Below are 19,110 nucleotides of genomic sequence, written 5' to 3' on the forward strand. Positions count from 1 at the left end.
AAGGACGGATCTGAAATATTTAAATTGAAGTACACATTTTTATACTTTCATAGAGCGTAACTCATTGGTGAAGTCCGTAACTATGGATTCAATAACATTACTGCTTTGCAGATTTCTAAGCTCAAAACGATGTAGTTGACATAGAGCTCACTAGATGTCAGCCACGTACTAAATCATATGAGTTTTTGTTGACGTATTTTGTCCTGTTTATTTTGAGTAGGAGAACCAAATTGTGTTTGTAAATGTGGTGTTCATGTCATGTTGTTAGCGTAGGGTGTAAGAAGTTGTAAAATTTAAGAATTATATAATTTGAAAAGTCATATCATTTTTTGTTATTAATTTTATTTAAAAGTAGTGTGAGTGACAGTTTTTAATAAGTATTTTTTCGAACTTCGATATATTATATTATTGTTTTTGATAAGCAAAAACAGGCTAGAGAGATAGAGAAAGAGAGGGTAAGTCATTTGAATAGGTAACCGCAATGTTTAACATTTTATATCATTGTTATTTAACAAATTTTATTTAAACTTTTATTTGAAATTGACATAGTAGATACTCTCCATTCTAACAATGCTATTTTAAAAAACTTTTTCCAATACGTATTTCATCTATTTAATTAACAATTAATCTAGTACCAATATACCAATATCCTTGAGACGAATCTACAAGGATCTGTTAAACTTAGTTTTAATCATCGGATGTTGCATGATCGAATCATATGAATAAATAAATATATGCTTCCAAAGAAAATATCTCGAGTTTTTTTAAAAGTTATATATTAAAAATTTATATTTATAATAATTCAGACAAGTACCTAGCATTCGTTGTTCATTTGTAATAAATTTACTTTCTCGTATTAATTTGTACAGTAAATATTCAAGTTTATAAATAAACAAAAGACTCAATGTGAACAAAAAAGTGTTACTATTCTATAAGCTGAGAGAAAATACAATATGAACAATGTATTTAATCGAATGGATAATTTATAAAGTTAACAACAAAGTACACCATCAAAAAGATTGTCAATTGTAGTATATCATAGGATATCACGATAGCGTCACTTAATATCTGCTCTATGTACACAAAGAACAATTTACACATCTGATTATAATCTACAGAATCCGCTGATTAACCTAAGCTCTGCAAACTTTCATATATATATATATATATGTATATATATATATATATATATATATATATATATATATATATATATATATTGCAGTAATTCCAATAATATGATTTGTTTATTAATACGATAATATGATTAACCAATAGTGAGTCAATTAATTGTTTTTTTTGTGTCTTATAAGCCATTGCATACGTGAATTCAAAGGAAACGACAAATTTTCTTATACTTAACTCGATATTTATACCGTTTATTTATTCAAGATATAGTGTAGTTGGTGAACAATGTTAATTCTCATTGACGAAATCTACTGTACTATTTTCAGTATTCCACCTTGTAGCATGCTCTTAATATTAACTCAAATATTTTCAGTATTTCACCTTATAGTATGACTTTTATAATAACTCAGATCTCTTCAGTATTTTACCTTATAGCATGCCCTTAGTTAGATTTCACGGTTTTTGAATATTCTGGTTATTATTAGTTTACATGAGGAATTTTTTGGGTACTTTCTTACGAATTCATCAATTTGGAATTCTCAAAATTTGACTAAAATTTATTATATTAATATTTTTAATAAAATAGAATAGAAAGAGGGGGAGATTACGTCGAAAGAATACCACAAACCAGATGAACAAAGTTTGGAAAAAACTAGAAATCAAACACAAAACAACACTAGACAAAACATTAATAATACGGAGCTGAGTGTCTTAAAAAAGAGCTCAGGAGGAGGCTAAATATTCATTATTAAACACAGCAGATTCCTAATAAAAAAAGAAGAAGAATATATCAGGAGTCAATTGGTCAAAACTAGTGGAAAGAAGGTTTTGATATTCATTGTTTTCAAACTTTGACTACTGGTATATTGATTACATGAATACACAATATTTACAAGTACAAAATAAATTAGTTAAAAAAAACTTCATATTCAAACTATGAAAAATAATTCTTATCACAAGTATTAAGTGACTCCCATTGTTCTAAGCGTGTCCTAAATCGTTATAATTTCTTATTGTACAAAACTTTTGAGTAATGTTCTATTTTGTTTCTTTACTTCCCACTTTATATTTTGAGGTAAAAAATTGATTGGTAAATCGATAGAAACAGTCATAAACTTTCAGGTTTTTACTTCTTTACCTTAATGGTTCGCCGCCGTAATAGTCGGTTTTCGCAAAATAGTGTAAGGAAAAATGCCGTAGATGAAAATTGGTGTACGAGCTGAGATTTATTACATTATAACATTAATTACCAAAAATCTCTTATTAATAATATAAATCATAATCAGGTGCAAGTTTTTTGATGAAATTTTTCTGTCAATATGTTAAAACACAAAAATAAAAGAGGCATATTTGCTCCAAATATTTGAAAATAATCCAGACTATAGAATTTTTACATGTTAATAGTATTTACGACTTAAAAATCTAGAGGAATTTGTTTGATGACCTTGTTTTTATTATATTTTTTAATAAACATTAATCTAATGAGTTCGTGATTGAAATAATGTGTTGCCATATATAAAATGAAATTATGTATATTAATATACAGTTTGTCCCGGGACTTGAAAGTAGTTTCAATGAATAATGACAATTTATGATAATTTTCTCCAGAATGTCTCTTTAAGGCGAACGATTCTCTTGACATGTGCAGTCCAACAAAGTAGTATTTCAGCCGAGGCGTACACAACATTTTTTAGACGACGTATAAAAATGTAACAAGAATTCTATTACATTTTCTCTGGTTTCTTCGAGTTTTTTGCAGTGTACCCTTTGTTATGTTACTTAAGGAAATTGATGGATATTTGTTGATGTGAACATCTTGTTTATTGCGAGAGTACTTTTAATCATCGAGAATGTAGATCATAAAGTAGAACTTTTCCAGATTTTAGATTTTTCTGAAAAATAAGCGAGCACTACGTTTTCTATTGGGTTTTTCGCCTTTTATGGTGACACCACTTCATAAAGAGCTCGTGGCGTGGATTCGAGTAACTCTTCATCGCTGATGTTTTCTTTTTCATCATAATTCATTGTTATTCATTAATTTAGACAAATCTTCGAATAAAACAAATAATTTTAGAAAATGAATAAGGTTATGCAAAATCATCGAAGTGAAACTGTCAACTGTCAACAATGAAGTGGCTACTCCAGAGCGTCCCGAAAGTGTTTTGCAGCACGGAACTGTCACTTTCAGTACATGGAACACTCAAAACGCAACTTTCGGTATGTAAATGAATATAAAACTTTCAGATGGCGTCATGTAAAAAATTTTTTTTCATGTTACAGCATTATTTTCACATCCACTCACTCTCGAGTTGTTTGCATCAAATCCCGGAACACCCTGTTGAGTGTACCAATGAGAATTTGGCACTTAAACACAATAAAAATAGTTTACCTGATATTTTTCAAAAATTTCATTTTTTCTATCGATTTTAGATACTAGCAAAATAATTCTTTCCCAGCTTTGGTAATAATGAAACTTTATTAAGTGCGTATAATATTTTTTTATTTAAGTTTAACGTGTCTCGACGTCGACAAATAAATTGAATAAAGGACTGTTACAAAAAAATTTGTCGGGCAGTCAAGTGTCTCCTTAAAGTTGGTTTTCATATCAAACAGCTGCATCCAGTGAGGATGTGCTTAACGACAACTTTGGCAGACAGGACGACATCAAATAGTTGTGGTTGATTCGGAGTCTTCTTATTGTCACAGCTTCTCTACTAATCAAAAGTTGTAAGCATGTGAGAAGTAGATGGGTAGATGTTATGTAATGCTGTGGTACTCTTGCTCCATATATCGCGCCAAGAGGTTTTTAAAGTTAGCTTCAGATCATTGGCAAGCTGAACTAGGATTTCAGGAGGACTCTTTAGCATGGCGATCTGCAGATTCGTTTGTGATGGAAACATGATGAGAGAGTTGCTATATCAGTTTGGTAGATGTGGTGAATGTTTCGGACTATTGGATTTGACTGTATAGATCTAAAAGAGTCAGTCAGTCAGAGAAAACTTGAAAGATACTGTACTACACGTCGGAGGCAATCGGAAAGAATTTATGAGTTCGTAGTTTGTAGTGACCGCGCAACCGACACCGGATTCAGCTTTGGACGCTTCCGTATAGAGAATTGGGTCGAAGGATTTTATAAAATTTTTAATTCTTGTTACTGCTGTTATTAGTAATACGTAAGTAGTATGGAAATATGAATAAATTTCTAAACATATTGATATTAGTCGGTATACATTATAATAATGTGGGTTGATTAACAGCACCTCACACTTCGTACCAATATATTATTGTTAACTGTATAAAATGTGTTTTAAATTCGAATTAAAAATACAGTTACGTTACCAAATGTAGCTAAGAAAATTACCTACCAAACTTAGTTGATGAACTCAATTAGCAAACTAATAATGAAGTATGAAGTAATATGGACCCTTAACCTATAAAAAACGAGCTGCATATTTTTATTTTGTTACTGTATTAAATTATTGTAATCTAGATTAAATGGGGGCTGCATTTCCCATCAAGACAAATAGGAGAGGTCAACGTGTAATCTGGTGAACAGCTTCACCAGCCGAAATAAAACAAAACGCAAAAAAACAAAAAAAAATCATCCCAAATATCTGAGAAAAACAGTTTTTCTTCTCTGTATCGGCTGTTTATTTCTTTTTCATTGTTCGCGTTTTCTTACGCATAATGCAGTACATATCATACTACCATTCACCATAAGTCCAGCTCTGCAGAGGAGTAATTCCTATATCAGGACATTTCACGCTTAACATAAAATATCCCCAAAATATCCAAAAAAATTTCTCTCTGTTTTTCAGTCAGGGTAGTTCTAAAAATAAGTATAAAGAGTCAGTCTTTGTAGATTCATCAATAAACAAAATACAGTCAGTTTGAACAAATCGATCATTCGATAATAAGCAACGGTTATTTCAAAAATCGTCAAGTTTTCACCAAATACAAATTTTTACATTTTGAGTTTATGTTTTTGCTCTTTTTAATGCGTTTAATGTTGAAAGAAAGAGAACCCAGTTGTTTATATATTTAGATACATTTGAAAACTTGAGTGTGATATTATTAATCTTTTAATTATCGCATTGGCGAAAATCACTTGTCAGTAGATGGCGCTGAATTTGGCTTCTGTAACAGTGAACAGAATACTTTTTTTATGTATTTTTATTGATTCTTGTAGTATTTTCTTTACTTTTGAAATTGTGTTTAAGAATCGGTGGAAAATGACTTAACTTAAATTGAATTAACCCTTTCTAATATCATGGAATCTATTAGAGTTAGAAGCAGACCACTAAAAGAAGGCGAAGCGGTTTTTAAAGCGGGACATATAGTATTTTGTGGCCTAGAAGGAACAAATTCAAAAACCATTAAAACTTTGTGTCTACAGACGTAAAGTCTAACTTCCCACTTTCTTGAGATAACAATTAATCTGAATGATGTAATTAAAGATAGGAGTCGCATTTGGTCATGTGAGTACGGGAGGAAGAAACTTGAATATCTACACGAAACTACCAAAAAGGGCACAAGAGTTTTATTGGACACTAGAATAGGATTTCAAAAACTCGTAGATTCATAACAACTTTTACCTCGTTTTTTAATGCACCTTATAGATGTGTGGTTATTTTATATCAGAAAAGCACTTTAAACAGTTATATTATTTTATCAACATGTGTCGCCTACTTCGTAATTTTCGCAAAAAGTAAACGATTGAAGCATCGTTGCCATCTTATTATATACATATTTTATAATTTCAACACAAACTTCACTGCAAAATCGAGGAAAAATTAATAAAATAATATCTCAATAAACTTGTTTCTCATTTCTACTTAGTTTTATATATATTTTTAGCATTTTCTCGTTAACAAACAACTGAAAATACATATTAAATTCATATAACAGTTCATGAAATAAAAAAAATTGCTGTCGTTAATAACAATCAAACCTTATCTTTCCCATATTGCGTATGTATGTATGATTCTTTACGCACTAGTGAGTAAAGTAAGTTTAATTTCTTGTTAGAAGAAACACTATAATGCTTTTATTGATTCCTCAGAAAGAATATTATGTGTTTATTAATATTTTGAACATTTTAATTAAATTGGAATTAATTTACAAAACAACACACGAATACTAATATCAAAGGTACACTTTATGCAGTTATTAAATTTGGCAAATAATTATTACTACATAAATAGAAAACCTGGGACCAACCGTATTTGAGCCTTGTACTTTAGTTGCTACGGTACGGAGACCTTAATAATACGTTTCTTTACGCACTAGTGCTTAAAGAATGTTTCTTTACGCACTAGTGCATAAAGTGAAGTTTTACGCAATCGAAAGTGTATTTACATTACGTACTTTACGCACGGTAGTAGAAAAACAAAACAATCAGAATACGCAATGACGTCAAGATCTCAACTTATTTTTAATGTAAATAATAATTCAGGACATTATTTTAAAATTTATACGTCCAAATCATATCCAAGTTATTTTTATCACAAAAATGAAATATTTTACTATTAAATTTGTAATTAGTCAATAAACAACATTATGTATTCAAATAGGACATAAAAAAACTTTCAATTTTATTTTAATGAGAAAATTAAGAAGGTAGCATTCTACAAATGTTCATATTCACATTTTATTCATTGAAATTACATTTCTATTTACACACCTTTTACTAATAATATCCAGAAAAAGAAAATCTGAAATTTTGATGTGATATTAATATATATATATATATATATATATATATATATATATATATATATATATTTATATATATTTATATATATTTATATATATATATATATATATATATATTTTCTGCGCAATTTCCGGCTATGCACGGTTCTTGGTTAGGTCGGTTGGAACGCGTAATCCTTAATCGCCCGGTTGGAACACATTGCGCAGAATCTTCACCGTTCCGAGGACGGTTTTTTGATGGGTTGGAACGAACCTAATAACGCTAAAATTGAATTTATTCTATATATATGGACCGCACTGTATAAAAATTACTTTTGGAATCTTTATAATCACGATAGCGTACATTCCTATTATATGACTTTGGAATTCATTTTAGGTATTTTAGTTTTAATAACTTACAACCGAAATTGACGCATTTCCTATTGTTTTTCGTGAATCTTTATTTGGATAATAATGAGCTGTACTGTAGTACTAAAGTATTGAATTTTTCATGATGTCTCAGGTGTTCAATACACGTGAGCTCTTACTCTTTAAATTGGGTTGGCCTGTGAACATACTTATGAAAGAATTGTGTGTGTGTTTCAAAATGTTCTTGGGGATACCAGAATTTTGAATTTATTACGGGATTGTCTTATTCATTTTTTTTGTAAATTTCATATGTTAACTGATAAAAAACGACTGTTACGAACAAACTGTATATTTACTTCTTCTTTTCATTGATTTTAAACCGGCTTACGACTCAATACCAAGTAAAAATTATATGAAGCAATAGAATTTTAATGGGGCACTATTTATTATTATTTTTGCAAAAAAGTTTGGTTTACAAATAAATGAAGAGAAAACAAAATACGAGGATGGTCCCAGAAATACCTGACATAGAGATGGCGGTAGTTGCTTGTGAAATTAAAAAGTACAAAATTTCAAGTTTGAAGACGTTATGGGTTTTCGTATTTGCTTGGCAGTCATAATTAATGAATGTTTTCAATGAATTTGAAAACATGGAAAAAATTGGTCATCGTCATGTGATACAAAACTTTTATTCGAAAAGCTTTAGCCCAACCAATATGAAAGCTGATCTAAATTCTACTCTGGATGAGACTGATCCTTCGTTATCAAAAGTAAAATATTTGGTAGCAGAGTTTAAATGTGGCTGTACGATGACCAGCCTAGTAGTAGTACGACTCCAGAAATGTTGAAGAAAATCCACAAAGCGGTACTGGATGATCGTCGAAAGTCCGCGAGCTAGCAGACATAGTAGGCCTTTCGAAAAGTACGGTACATTACTGAAAATATGGACATAGAAAGCTGTGCCCAAGATGGGTGCCGCGTTTGCTCACAATGGAACAAAAAACAGCGTCGTGAAGATGTTTCCATCGAGTGTTTGGCAATGTTTCACAGAAATAAAGCAGAATTTATAACCATCACGTTATATTTGAACCAAAGAATAATCAAAACAATGAACTGAAGAAGGAGAATCGGCTCCAAGAAAGCGAAAGACCGTTCCATCTACAGGCAAGGTCATGGCATTAGTTGTTTGGGATGCGCGTGGTATAATTCTCATTGACTATTCTGAAAAAGGAAAAACTATTAACGGCGAGTATTATGCGAACTTATTGCAACGTTTGAGCGAAGGAATGAAGCAAAAACGGCCGCAATTGGCTAAGAAGAAAGTGTTGTTTCATGAAGACAATGCACCAGCTCAGACACCAGTTATTATAATGGCCAAAATTAATGAATTAATGTTTGAATTGCTACCTCACGCCTTCTATTCGCCAGATTTTCCAAAATGAAGATGTGATATCGGCAGTTAATGTCTATTTTGAGGAGCTTGACGATTCTTATTAGAAAAAGGGTATCGAACTTATTGAACATCGATGGTAAAAGAAGTTAAAAGGAAATACGTTGAAAAATAAATATATTCTTTGTGCCTGAACTACTAGATGAAAGTAAAAATACGAAATGGAGTAGGGAGTAGACGATGGATTCCAGAAGTTTGGCCACCTCTGGTATATAGTTACAAAACAGTGACCTTGCTACTACAGCTGCAATTATATACAAATTAAAATGCGAAATTGAAATTTATTAAATAATTACCTAATTTACATCGTCCGATTTCAATTAAACATAATTTAGGAAGCTAGACATCGACTTGTGAACCCCAAAGAGAGATCAAGTTCAAAGTCTAATTAATTTATTAACCCATCAATGTGTAGCAAGAGTGAGTTACAGTTCAGGAATCAAAGTGAAATATTTAGATCGTTTTATAATTTAAAACAAACAAATTTATGTAAAGACTAAGAGCGGCCGTGATCGCTTCAAGCACAAATTGGCAGTCCGAACAACCACACCTCGACGATTGTTTCTGGCCGATTCGAATCGAACTACAATGCCACAGATTGACAGTCTGGCCAATTAGTACTTTCAACAGAACCAACTTCATTTGATTATTTGGAAAAAAGTTATCAACAATTATACGTGAATGAGTGCATTTTCATGAACATTTAAAGCCCTGAAACCAATATAAGTTTTAATTTTTTTTTATTCCCACATATTTTTTTTTCATAAATCCGCCGTAAAAACGAAGATTTTTAAAGAAATTCGTCGAAATCGGATGATTTTTCGACTTTCTAGAACCGAAAGTATAAAATTATCTAATTGAATTTATTCCTTACCTATGGACCACATTGTATATACCGTCATAGTTGACGCACATAAAATCAAGAAACGTGTATAGTGACATGTACCAGTAATAAAATTGAAATAATTCTATTTCAAAAAAAAACACTCCCACCTTAAACTTCGTTATATGAATAATCCAATAACTAACTTCCAGAAATTGATTCTTCTCTGAATTCCTTTGTTATATTATTGCAAACCAATTTTAGCATGAAGCTATAAAAAACTTTCGTTTTGCTGTTTTATAACTGCTCGGGTATATATTGTCGACTTTCAAGACAAAACACAATATGTCTACAAGCTATATAAAATAAATTATTTGAATATAATGTAAAAGAGAGCGGGTGATAATTTCAATTTTGTTCCCCGTTATTCATCTATTATACGAGGGCGATTTGATAGGCTAGTCACGTCACAATCGCTACGGTTATATGACGGATTGTATCTGTCATATAAAACTGACAAATATATTAGTTCCAATACTCATATGGAAAATGCTTTTGGAGTTGAATATGGGAAATAAACAAACATAACAGTAGTCAGCCTTCTGTATATTGTTATAAACCTTTTTGGTTACACTGTACGTGCAAAATGCAGTGGAGTTCCGTCTTTTTGGTAGTAAATAGATAGATCTATCCCATTTGGATGATTAACATCAGGATAAAATCTTTTCCGGATTTTATTGTTAATGATACCAGCCCAACGTTTACTTTTTTAGGATATTGTGTCGCTTCATCAGGAAAAACTATTTTGTTTATGAACTGCAAATCTGCGTTCATTCTGTCCATCATCAAGTCATAGAACTGTTGTCTTCTATCAGGATTATCTTCATTTAAGTCCTGAACCAATTGAAGTTTGTAAGGGTGGTTTTATTCTTAGTTAGATGTCCAGTTTCACGAACCTTTTTTCCAATTTTGCTAACTATAGACTGCGGAACGCGGTATTTATTATTAAAAATTTCACAAACCTAACCAAAAAAATATCGACTTGTGGACCCATTATAAATAAATGAATTAACATAAAAAAGAAATGTCCGATTATTAAAATCATATATACACCAAATATTTACTACGAATTTTTGGGGTCAAGTGAGAAAGTCTTTTAACGGCACACCTATCGGAATCATTTTCATTTTTGAATGCCAATCATATGTTGTCAAATTAATTTATTGAAAGTAAAAGCGTTTGATTACCACGGTGCTTCTGTTTCAACGAATTTTCTATTAATATTTATGTTGATGACTCTACAGTGTGTGTAATCGAAATTTTGTAATAGAAACCACACATTTTACAAAAAAATTAATTTACCGGAAAGAAATAATAGTTTTATATAAAAATTCGGCTTTTTTATTTAATAATCATTGCTTAATTGTGGTTACGTCATTGCAGTCTAGTTCAAGAAACCGCGTTGAACACCAAATGACCATCGACCTCGAAAACGTCTACAATCTTTGTAACGAATTATCGTAAATGGTACCAGACTTTTTAAGTCTAGAGAATGCAAAAATTCAATCTGATCCTACACAGAGCCCGAACATGTAACTATGTTAAAGAAATTATCCTACGGCGTTTTTTATATCAACCGATTCACACTTGTGGCTTTTGATATACAGAGTGACTTTTATGTATGGGAAGTCTCAATTATCTCGGAAACGTCTTATACGATTTTTATAAATTTTTGTGTACAACGGTCTTGTGATACGACCGGTAATATTGTGTTATTTACATTGTTGTCAGATCTTTACTTTGTCCGGAAAATAATGAACTTATTATCGTTTATTGGAAGTCACAATGGATCGTTTATCTGAAAAATAACGAATAGTGATATCCGTAGAAATCAACAAGAAACGTGTGAAATCTTTAATAATTTATATCCTAACCGAAATCCCATAACAAGATCTCATGTCAGTAAATGACGTAGAAAAACTGCATCAACTGAAAAGAAATGTTTAGAAGTTTGTGTTCTACACATTCGAGTACTAGACAAATATCCAGGGAACTTGATATTTCGTGAAAATTCATAATAAAAATTTCACGTGATAATAAATTCCATCCATATAAAGTAGGTAACGTCGGTTCAAGAATTGTCAGATGACGATTTTGATAGACGTGAAGAGTTATATTTTTCAATGAGTATTAATGGAAACGTAAATCGGCATAATTGTAGATACTGGTCACGTAACAATCCTCGTTGGATGCGTGAATCCCACACCCAATATCCCGAAAAACTGAACGTATGAGCTGGAATAATAGGCGATAAAATAATCGGTCCTTTTTTCGTTGAGGATAACTTAAATCATCCGGCCTATTTAGCTTTATTGGAAAATAGTATTATACCTGAATTGGGTCCGATATTTTCAATTACATTTAAAAAAAACTTCATTGTTACTAATTTTCCGACAATAAAAATATCCCAAACGATAATAAGATGGATTGGAACGCGTGGCTTTATCGAATGGCCCACGCCATCACCCGACATGATTCCTTTAGACTATTTCCAGTGAGGTCCCTTCAAAAACATCGTTTATAAAACAAAGCCTCCCAATATTCAGGAACTAAAAGATAGGGTTACCACAGAAATAAGAATTGAGTCCGGGATGTTGCAAAATGTACTGCAAAATTTTAAAAATCGCATGGCTTGTTGTATTGAAGTAAATGGACAAAACATTTTAAGTATCTGCCGTAATTGGTTTTACTGTATGTCTTCTAAAATTCGTAAGATTTCTACATCACAAACGTGGATCTACTTCTGACACAAACATTTGAAGATTTGTTGAAGGTTTTCTACGCCGTGATTTGGATCAATATTTTACTGCACCAGTTTCATTAAATTTTTTACTAATTTTCTGACACTAGACCTTGTAACGAGATTTGTATTAGCACATATATTATTAAAGAATACTCAAATTAAACGAGTTTTCGCATTCGTAGCCATCTAAATGTAACTAAAAAACATTAGATAAAAAGTAATCAGTATTTCTGAAGGATTTCGAAAAGCGAATAATATATAGGGTGATTTATTCCAAATAACTAAGCCTCATTATTTTTCCGAAAAAAGGAAAGATCCGACAACAATGTAAATACCACCATAATACCAAAATTTATTAAAATCGTACAAGCCGTGTCCGAGATAATTGAAGCGATCCACACATAAAACTCACTCTGTATAAAGGGTCAGTAGAAAGAAAAAAGTGTCAGGATACAAAATGAGAAGCGATTACGTAGCCAAATCAAATGTTTTTTTTTTGCCTTTATTGAAAACAAAATGTTTATTTATATAGTTTTGAAAGAATTACAAATTACAAAGTAAAAATTATTCAGCTTTATAGCAATATTACAAAAGAGACAATTCAATAATCTGAGTAGTAACTTTTGTTTTGGTACTGATCAATTTCGATTCTAAGTGGAGTAGGTATACAATAGTCCAGTCAATTTATTGAATTAGATCGTGATGTTCTACTGAAATTTACTCCGGTAGATTGGAAGCAAGTGTTTATATTGAAATTTCTAAGCTGGGCAATTTTTTTTCCAATACCGTATATAGGTGTGACAAACGTGTACTAAAAGTTTTATAATAGCGAACACATCTCATCAAATAGATAAACAAAGGAGATAACGGGTTTCGAAATGTAATTTACGCCGTGATCTTAGATAAACCAAATGTATCTGATTTTATCTCATTAACTAGTTAGATTTTTAAAAACTTTACTAAAACAAAACATTCTTTAAATTTGAGCAATAGAAATAAGTAAACTCAAATTTGTTTAAAATGAGTATTTTTTCAGATTTTGAAAAAATGTGGATAAAACAAGTAATATCTTAATATAGCTGTGCAATGGAATCCGAAGATGCACTGAAATATTATTTGGATGAAGTGAAAGATACTCAAAATGATATACATCATATAGAAGAAGAAATTCGCATACCCAACGGTAAGTTTTCATTGTCTTGTGCTAAACTATGTGCTATGTGTAATCATGCATTGTAAGAACCATTAAAACAGAAAAGGCGTAAAAATTTCATTACATCTTACGACGATTGCTACTTAAGTTTGAAAATATAGCAACACTGATGTGGATATGTCAAATCTGACATGGGTGTTAAAAGATGAGCCAGGTCCAACAAAAGTTCGCGCACGAAACCTCTTTTTTCCGAATAACTAAACATTTCATGTTTTTGAACGCATAAAGCATCGAATTGATGGGTCATCCACCGTACAGTCCTTGTCTGACACCCATGGATTTATTATTTTTCTCGCAGATCAAAAATAAATTGCGAGTTCAACGTTTTTCTACACCTGTAGAATGTTGATGCATTAAATCATGTTTTAGAAGCACCTCGATCGGAATGCATCGAAAAAAAAATTGGTTAAAATGTATGCAAAAATGTATTGATATCAATGAAAAACATCAAAGTCGTGTCCAATTGTAAATATTTGTTTTTTTGTCTACCTCAAAATTTAAGTAGCAATCCTCGCACTCCTTAAATGATCATTTATTTATTCACGAACATTTTGAAAATAATTTAAAAAAACAAATCTTTGGGCATTACAATTCCGGAAAATCATTTTATAAAAACCATCTGACATTGGGCAAACAGTATAAACCTTTCTTGCAATAGATAAAACTACCAAAAAATATCACAGGGGTATTATAGGTTACTAGAAGGTAAATCACGAGGAAAAAGAAGAAGAGTACTTGAACTGAAGTTATTAACAAGCATAAGAAATCTATTAGAATCAGTTGGAGAGCATCAAAACATCAGAAAGTTTCCAGGTTCATCCAAATCTACAAAATAGCATTCCATACAACAAATTTTGATTATAGTAAAAATTACACAGCGACTAAAATAATAAAAAACTAAATCATGGTTTTTATCCGGGTATTTTACAGTCGCCATTTTGTAGCGACGATAATGTATCGATAAGTGAAACTAATGATATTTTTTTGAAATACATGAAATATTAGGTCTATCCTGGCAAGCTCAAATAAAGATATTTTATATACTATAATAAACTTCCGTAAGGAAGCAAGAATACAAAAATTGTCTGTGTCCAATAGTCTTAGTGTGCGTTCACATTGGCGACGCTCAAGCGGTGAGCGATGTCATCGTGCGCGTTGTCCTGTCCAAATTGGTTAAGCGTCGTTTTAGTTATTTTCTAGCTTTCGAACCAAAAGGACGTAATGAATTTGGTATCCAAACGATTATTACTTATAGAAAGTACACGACTGCGAAAGTTAATTTCAAAGAAACGCAAAAAATACAAGGCGCTCATGAACTTAATAGAAATAGACTTGCTTATGGCGAATTCCATCACCTTTATCATGAACTTCGCAGTGATCCAATAAGATTTTTTCAGTTTTTAAGAATGTTTGATTACATTCTGGGAAAATCAATCATCGACTTCAAAAGAAAACAACTACGCGCTTCGGGTCCATACTGAATAAAAATATAAACATTTGCGCACCACAAAGCTCGAGCGGTGGTCTTTTACAATGTGAACACATTCATTTATTGCCAGTGTGAATGCACACTTAGTCTGAGGCCATCCCTACTCCAACTCACACACACACACAAAACTATCAAAAATCTGTTAATTTCGTTGTCTTACTATTGTTTTAAATAAACAAAAATAATTCAATAAAATACTGGATACACTAACTACACCAATTACACTGTCTGACGCGCGCGTTTCGATAACCAAGTTATCGTCTTCAGAGACTGGAAGTAAACAGTTTACCGTTAGGCTCTGAAGACGATAACTTGGTTATCGAAACGCGCGTCAGACAGTGTAATGGTGAGTGTTGGTGTAGTGGTTCAGTGTATTTAGTATTAATATCACCAACGGTTCCAGAAATTCCAACTTAATACATAACAAAGCATTTAACCTAATTTCCTCACATATATCCCGTATCTGTTTACTAGCAGTGCATGAATTGTGGTTGTACGCCATACGGTTCATCTCATTCTTGAATGCTTTTCACACGGATTTTCAACAATTTTCCAATAACATTTAGAATTACACGCATATTACATATCATTTAAATTATTCAGTTTTTTTGTACGTGCTCGCAACGTATCTGTTTTTTTAAACTTATAAATGAAACCTCGTAAGTGTTAACGATCATTCTATTTTTAAACGTTTTATTTTGGTTATCCTTCGCGAGAGTCACTCACCGGATGTAAATTTAAGTATTTGTTTTAGTAAAAAGTTTTAAAAATAAACAATTATATGTATCGTGAGATAATCACATGCCTCAACATAGAAACAAAATTCGTTAATTTCATTATTAACAAATCCATAGAAATATTATTAAACGGAAATGTAGGTGTCTCTCGTTGATAGAATTGTTGAAGAGAAAAAGCATAAAAAAATGCAAAACCTAGGAATTTCTGAGCTGTAAGACGGATCAAGATGCAACAAAGTGCATTCGGTTAGGGAGAGCCTCAGGAAACTTTTTAAACAAAAGTTATGAATAAGAAATAAAATTGTATTTATGCAGGGGAAAAAGTGGCTGACATCTGCGTCGTCTATTGAACTCCCTTGGAAATTCGTTATGAAATTGGTGCAATTTATTCATCCTGAAAATTTCCGAGGTCGCTGAACCAGAACATCTCGACAAAAAAAATGTCTACGAGGTACCTGATGCCCAGGGTAGCTGATATCTGAGTCATCTATTGGAGTCCTTCGGAAATTTGTCCTTTCGAAATCTACGAGGTACTTTAAGTCCAAAATGGGAGACATCTACGCGGTCTATTGCAGTCCCTTGGAAATTCCTTGGAAAATTGGTCGAATTTATTGATCCTGGATGTTTTCGAGGTCACTGTACCAGAATATGAAGACAGAAAAAGTCTACGAGGTACTTGATGCCCAAACTGGCAGACATCTGCGTCGTCTACTAAAGATCTTTGTAAATTCGTATGAACATGGTCGAATTTATACATCCTGGAGGTTTTCGAGATTGCTGAACACAATCATCACGACAAAAAATGTCTACGGGAAATTGATGCCCAGGGTAGTTGATAGCTGCGTCATCTATTGCAGTCCCTTGGAAATTCCTTACAAAATTGGTCGAATTTATTGATCCTAGAAGTTTTTGAGGTCGCTGATTTAGAATATCACGACAGAAAAAATTATGAGGTACTTTAATATCTAAATGGTAGACATCTCCGTGGTCTATTGCAGTCACTTTGAAATTCCTCACAAAATTCGTCAAATTTATACATTCCGGAGGTTTTCGAGGTTCCTGAACTAGAATATCACGAGAGAAAAAGTCTACGAGGTACTTGATACCCAAAGTGGCTGACATTTATTCATCTTGAAAGTTTTCGAGGTCGTTGAACCAGAATATCAAGACAGAAACGTATTATAAACAGCCTAAAACCTAACCTAACCTAAAGCCTAAAATTTAGTCGATTTGTCAATGAAAAACATATGAAGTCTAAGAAGTAAAAAATGTAAAAGAATGAAATTGTATTTGCAAAATTCAAATTTCATTATATTAATTATTTATATCTTATAAATTTTATTTCGTTTAAAAAATATATAAACAGGGTTTTTTTAAATTCTAAACACCTTTTAAGGGTGATAGGGGCGAGCCGAGTGTATATTGTTATAGGAAAAACCCATTTAAATTTATTTTGTACGAGCAATCACCTCCTGAATTTTGTCGCACGAATTTAGAAATACCCTGTACATATATAGATAAACAATGTTAATTATCGATAATTTTTTGTTGCCACTTATAGTTTGATAAAAAATTTAACCGGCCTGGAATTCGTGTCCTTGTTAATATGTTTTTTAATTCTTACGTAATCTTCTGTAACTAGTCCGTTTCCGATTACAGAAGCAGAACAAGCGACTGACTTCCTTCAAAATGCCGGTCTTGCTGATCTCTCCAGACTTTACCAACAAGGTAAAGAAATAACCGAAAATGTTATCAAAGACTCCGTAAGACAAAGGAATCTGAGCGAAAAACAGGCCCAGACGATAAGGTCTCGCGTCAGAATTCTAAATCAAACTTTGAGAAGTCGACAGCCACGTAGGAAACAAAGACAGGACATCAGAGACATATCATGGAATGCAGAGGTATTTTTGTAATTTTGGTTCAATGCATAAATTATACTATATTTACAATGTTGCCAGATTGTTCATTTGAGAATATTGTACGAGGTGTGGTTACTAAATAACGAGACTGGTGATATAAAACATTTTATTTTGTTATTATGGATATTTATTTATTATCACTTTGTAAATATATCCTTCTTTTGTCACTACATCGCTACATGCGAATCTTCTGTTGTTCCAAACACTGCAGGAAGTCATTTTCTGCCACGTTTTCTTTTACAGCTTTAACAGACTCAAATCTTGTTCCTTTTAATACAGATTTGACCTTAGGATAGAGGTAGAAGTTGCACGGTGCAAGATCTGGCGAATAAGTTGCATGGACTAACATTAAGATGTTGTATTTGTTGCCAAATCGATCGAGATTAACGACTTTTTCGATATTTTCATCCGTTTTTGATGTGAAAGTGCGACCCGACCGTGAATCATCTTCAACATTTTCTTGGCCATCTTGAAAACGCTTAAACCATTTGAAAACACGTGATCGCGACAAACATTCATTGCCGTACAATTGAGCCATACAAAACAGTTGACAGTCGCTAATAATTAGCGCATGCGTAGTTTTTCTGTAGCAGCCCTAGTCTCGTTACTTAATAGCCATACCTCGTATTAAAAAATTTAATATATTTAATCACGAAATATATATGAGTTTTCAAATCTTTTAATAGTATTTAAGAAATAAATATAATTTGCACGATGAAAAATGTGGCTAGAAATATTTTGGTAAACTATGCGGATCTCTCGATGATGACAAAATTTGGTCTGTTTTCTTTTGGCATTTCGCTAGATATTGAATTATTTTTCCTAAAAAGCATACCTACCATTGAATTGTCGATTTTCTTAATACTCTTTAGTTTGCCAATAAAAAGAAAAATACCGGTTTTACAGGACGTGCGCCTTATCAGTAGATGGTGTCTTATGAATAATATCGGTTTGTAATGTACACATTGTTTATTGAATAACCATACAAAAAAACTCGATATTCTAAGTATAGCTCATCGTATTCACTCTTTGAAACATTTTTGGTGCAATCCCACCAACTTTCGCAGCATGTAGTTTGGCTGTAAGAGAACCTGGTTACAGTTAACTAAACCTGGGTTGCTCAAGAGCTTCCTCATTTTTATGAATCTGGATCTTGCCGTTCCAATTCTAATCTTAATCTCTAAATCAGGGTTCCATTCATCATTTATTGTATATCCTAAGAATTTGAAACGATGGGATCCGTTTCTACCGAACCATCCTCAGTACTTTTAATATCTCTATTCTAAATCCATTAGCAAATAGTAGTTTAAAAATTATGAGTTTGCAAGTGTAAAGTCATGAGTATATACTACACCGCTCCCCTCATAACATTTCTTAATAGAATCAATAATCAAATGTTAAAGTAGCCACCGAGAAGCCCGGATTTCATTCCAATGTAACACTGTTGATAAAAAATTTTATTTTTATTCATTACATACATTTCTG

At 31.9% G+C, this 19,110-nt stretch overlaps 1 protein-coding gene across 3 annotated transcripts in view; it reads left to right on the forward strand.

Moving 5' to 3' along the window:
* The first annotated feature begins 200 nt into the window (after positions 1-200).
* LOC130451702 (rho GTPase-activating protein conundrum-like) overlaps positions 201-19,110 on the forward strand; it is a 29,560-nt gene continuing 10,650 nt past the window's right edge. For 2 of the 3 annotated variants that reach the window (XM_056790888.1, XM_056790891.1), the window contains exons 1-3: positions 206-455; positions 13,304-13,450; positions 17,366-17,607. In XM_056790888.1, coding sequence (XP_056646866.1) covers positions 13,354-13,450; positions 17,366-17,607 — 339 coding nt within the window. In that variant the 5' untranslated portion in view covers positions 206-455; positions 13,304-13,353. Of the gene's footprint in view, positions 456-13,303; positions 13,451-17,365; positions 17,608-19,110 lie in introns of all 3 variants that reach the window. The other variant, XM_056790889.1, reaches the window with a different exon arrangement.

This window comes from Diorhabda sublineata, chromosome X (assembly GCF_026230105.1).
Source record: "Diorhabda sublineata isolate icDioSubl1.1 chromosome X, icDioSubl1.1, whole genome shotgun sequence".
Classification (NCBI taxonomy): domain Eukaryota; kingdom Metazoa; phylum Arthropoda; class Insecta; order Coleoptera; family Chrysomelidae; genus Diorhabda; species Diorhabda sublineata.